This window comes from Micromesistius poutassou (genome assembly GCF_964030765.1).
Source record: "Micromesistius poutassou genome assembly, chromosome: 5".
Taxonomy (NCBI): Eukaryota; Metazoa; Chordata; class Actinopteri; order Gadiformes; family Gadidae; genus Micromesistius; species Micromesistius poutassou.
Genome location: NC_140275.1, coordinates 14,195,610 through 14,198,655, shown reverse-complemented (window position 1 = coordinate 14,198,655; position 3,046 = coordinate 14,195,610). Strand labels below are relative to the sequence as shown.

General features: G+C 45.6%; 1 protein-coding gene across 1 annotated transcript in view; it reads left to right on the top strand.

The window, feature by feature from the left end:
• fgf10b (fibroblast growth factor 10b) overlaps positions 1–2,769 on the top strand; it is a gene marked incomplete at both ends in the record, with an annotated part of 10,739 nt that extends 7,970 nt beyond the window's left edge. Inside the window, 4 exon segments of the mRNA XM_084468174.1 lie at positions 161–264; positions 772–814; positions 817–959; positions 2,701–2,769. Of these exon segments, the coding sequence (XP_084324300.1) occupies positions 161–264; positions 772–814; positions 817–959; positions 2,701–2,769 (359 nt within the window).
• Positions 2,770–3,046: the final 277 nt, after the last annotated feature.

The following is a 3,046-nucleotide window of genomic DNA, read 5'->3' as shown; positions in this document are numbered from 1 at the left end:
TTGACGGTTGGCATGGAAACCTCGGTTTGCATTAAGTTTCCGGGTCTCCCGAGTTAATCTCCGTAGTGTTAATGTTTGTAATATGTCTAATACAAATAAACACACACCGTCAAGGTGTTTTGTAAGATGTGTTTTTAAAACATTTACTTTTCTGTTGCAGGTATTTTGGAAATCACATCAGTGGACGTGGGGGTGGTGGCCATCAAGGGGCTGAGCAGTAACTACTATCTGGCCATCAGCAGGAAGGGAGAGCTTTACGGAGCGGTGAGTTACCGGGTCAGAGGTCAACCTGGACAGCCTGAGAGAGAGAGAGAGAGAGAGAGAGAGAGAGAGAGAGAGAGAGAGAGAGAGAGAGAGAGAGAGAGAGAGAGAGATAGGGTTCGAAAAATGTAAGTCAAAGAACCCCTTATCTCCACTGGCGTGGGAGCTAGCTCAACCTCAGACCAGAACCAGGCTTGATATACTGTCATTATGTCACTCAAGTGCTCAAAAATTCTAACCAATCTTATGAAACACTGTTCAGTGTGGAACATCATTGAAGACATGTTAATCAGTGAGTAGTCAAAGACTATATGTATTAATTAATTAATTAATTAATTTATATGTTATATGTTAAATGTGTGTATATCCTATATATATAGGGTTAGGGTAGTATATTACACATACACATCTATATAAATATATAATGTATAATATATATATATAATATATATTATATCCTATAACATCCGTTTGTTTGAGGGGAATGCTGAATATCTATTTCTTTTCTAGAGGGAGTTTGGCATCGACTGCACGTTGAAGGAGCGCATCGAGGAGACGGCTACAACACGTACGCCTCGTCTGAGTGGAGGAACAAGAAGAGGCAGATGTTCGTGGGCCTGAACGTCCACGGGCGGCCACTGCGAGGGAGGAAGACCCGCAGGAAGAACACATCCACCCACTTTCTCCCCATCGTGGTTGTGAACCGGACCTGGAGAGAGAGAGAGAGAGAGAGCGGGAGAGAGAGAGAGAGAGAGAGAGAGAGAGAGAGAGAACGAGAGAGAGAGAGAGAGAGAGAGAGAGAGAGAGAGAGAGAGAGAGAGAGAGAGAGAGAGAGAGAGAGAGAGTGGGCAAGAGAGAGGGGGAGAGAGAGAGTGGGCAAGAGAGAGGGAGAGAGAGAGAGTGGGCAAGAGAGAGGGGGAAAGAGAGAGTGGGCAAGGGGAGAGAGAGAGAGTGGGCAAAGAGAGAGAGTCATTGGAGAGAGAGAGAGATGGGGAGAGGGGGGGAGAGAGAGAGAGAGAGGGGAGCGGGAGAGGGGGAGCGATCCAGCACTGGACAGAGTTTTTGGACACTGAAAAAAAAAACTGTACAAAGACATTCACTGAGAGATCATTCTTTTGGAAATAAGGCACTAACTCTTCAGAAAAAAAATACTTCCAGAAGGACTGTTCTCTGCTACTGAGTACATAATCTTTTTCTGTGGAAAGAAGGTGGATCTGTGTTTCCTGTGGCACAGGATGTAATATTTATGGTCTTTCTGTGCCAAACGGATCAGAGGATTTGTGTGATTTGAGAAAACATTACATAAGAAAGACACAGTCCATGTTGATGACCGGTGCAATCCAGCTATCGAGGTCTCAACCAGTTGTTTATAGTGGACATTTTGACTTCAGAAAGGGCATGTGTATCATCAAATGAACAGGTTAGAAATGGATACCGTACTTTGTCATGTATTGTTAAAACATTAAAACTAGCGCGTAATACACATTTTAAGCAAAAGTTTACTACTTAACCGTTGTGTTTTGACTGTTCTGAAATGATTTATTTATTTTGTGAAATATTTAACTGGAGGGATACACTTACATGGCAAGCATTCCTTTGCATTCTTTACATTTTATAGGAACTCTAAATAAAAACTGAACTATTCCTCCTCTATTATATTGTCCTATTCATTTATGTACCAATTACCAATATTACCATGCTTGACAATAAAAGCATGGACCATGTATGAAATGCCCTGTTACACCACACAGCAGACCAGTGGGTGCTTAGAACAGTTGATTATGCCCTGTGGGGTTAAAGTTGGAAGGGACAAAAGGCAACCATTAATCCAAGGCAAGATATTCCATGTGGCAACCATTGCACTAATGATTAAAGCTCCCAAACAAACTGGAAACGTGCAAACCCACCGCATCAAGACGAGGAGGGAGGAAAACCTTGCAAGTGTGGGCTGTAGATGCTGACATAATTTCTCCTCGTCACCCTACCGCTGCGCAGCTCAAATAGGGCCTGGAAGTTTTGGCAGTGCACACCTCTATGTAGGGACATGGAATGTAGCAAGTTCCACATACCTTTGCATGCATACTCCTACTAATACCTATAATAAATAACATTTTGATGGAGTAGAAGGTAGTACGCGGCAGTAGTGTGACCGAGAGAGAGAGAGGGAGGGGGCGGGTAGGGGGGGGATGTGACGCTGATATGGGACGCTGATATGACCTGTGTCTGGCCACCCACTTCCTCAAGTAATAATCTACAAATGTACTAATCAATGACAGCTGCTAGGATGCCAGATCAAAAGAGCAGGGGGGGGGGGGGTGATGGGACGGGGGGGGGGGGGGGGGGGGGGGGGGGCGACATTACCACCGCAGGCTTCAGGGCCTCTCTCTGGGCCCCTGCTCCCTCTCCAGAACCTCTATCTCTATACGCGGTGGACGTGAGAGCAGGTCTGCCTTCAACCTCGGCCAGAGATCGGGACCCCCTTTAGTTCCCCCTGTGGTGGACCTCTAACATGGGGGGGGGGGGGGGGGGGGGGGGTACGGACAGCGTTGCAGGATTCCAGAGGACACAGAATAAAGCTTTGACCTTGAGCTGCACATACTCATATGGTCCTGTGCTGACTGGTTTGCTGAATCACCAAAACAAATGTCTTATGCTTGGAATGCTTCAGTACATTTAGGCATGACGGTCTGGATTTATCGCTTGTGGCAATGGTGGCGGCGGCATATGGAATTGTAGCATGACTATAGATATGTGTCCTAAGGGAAATAGCATCTGATATTATTGT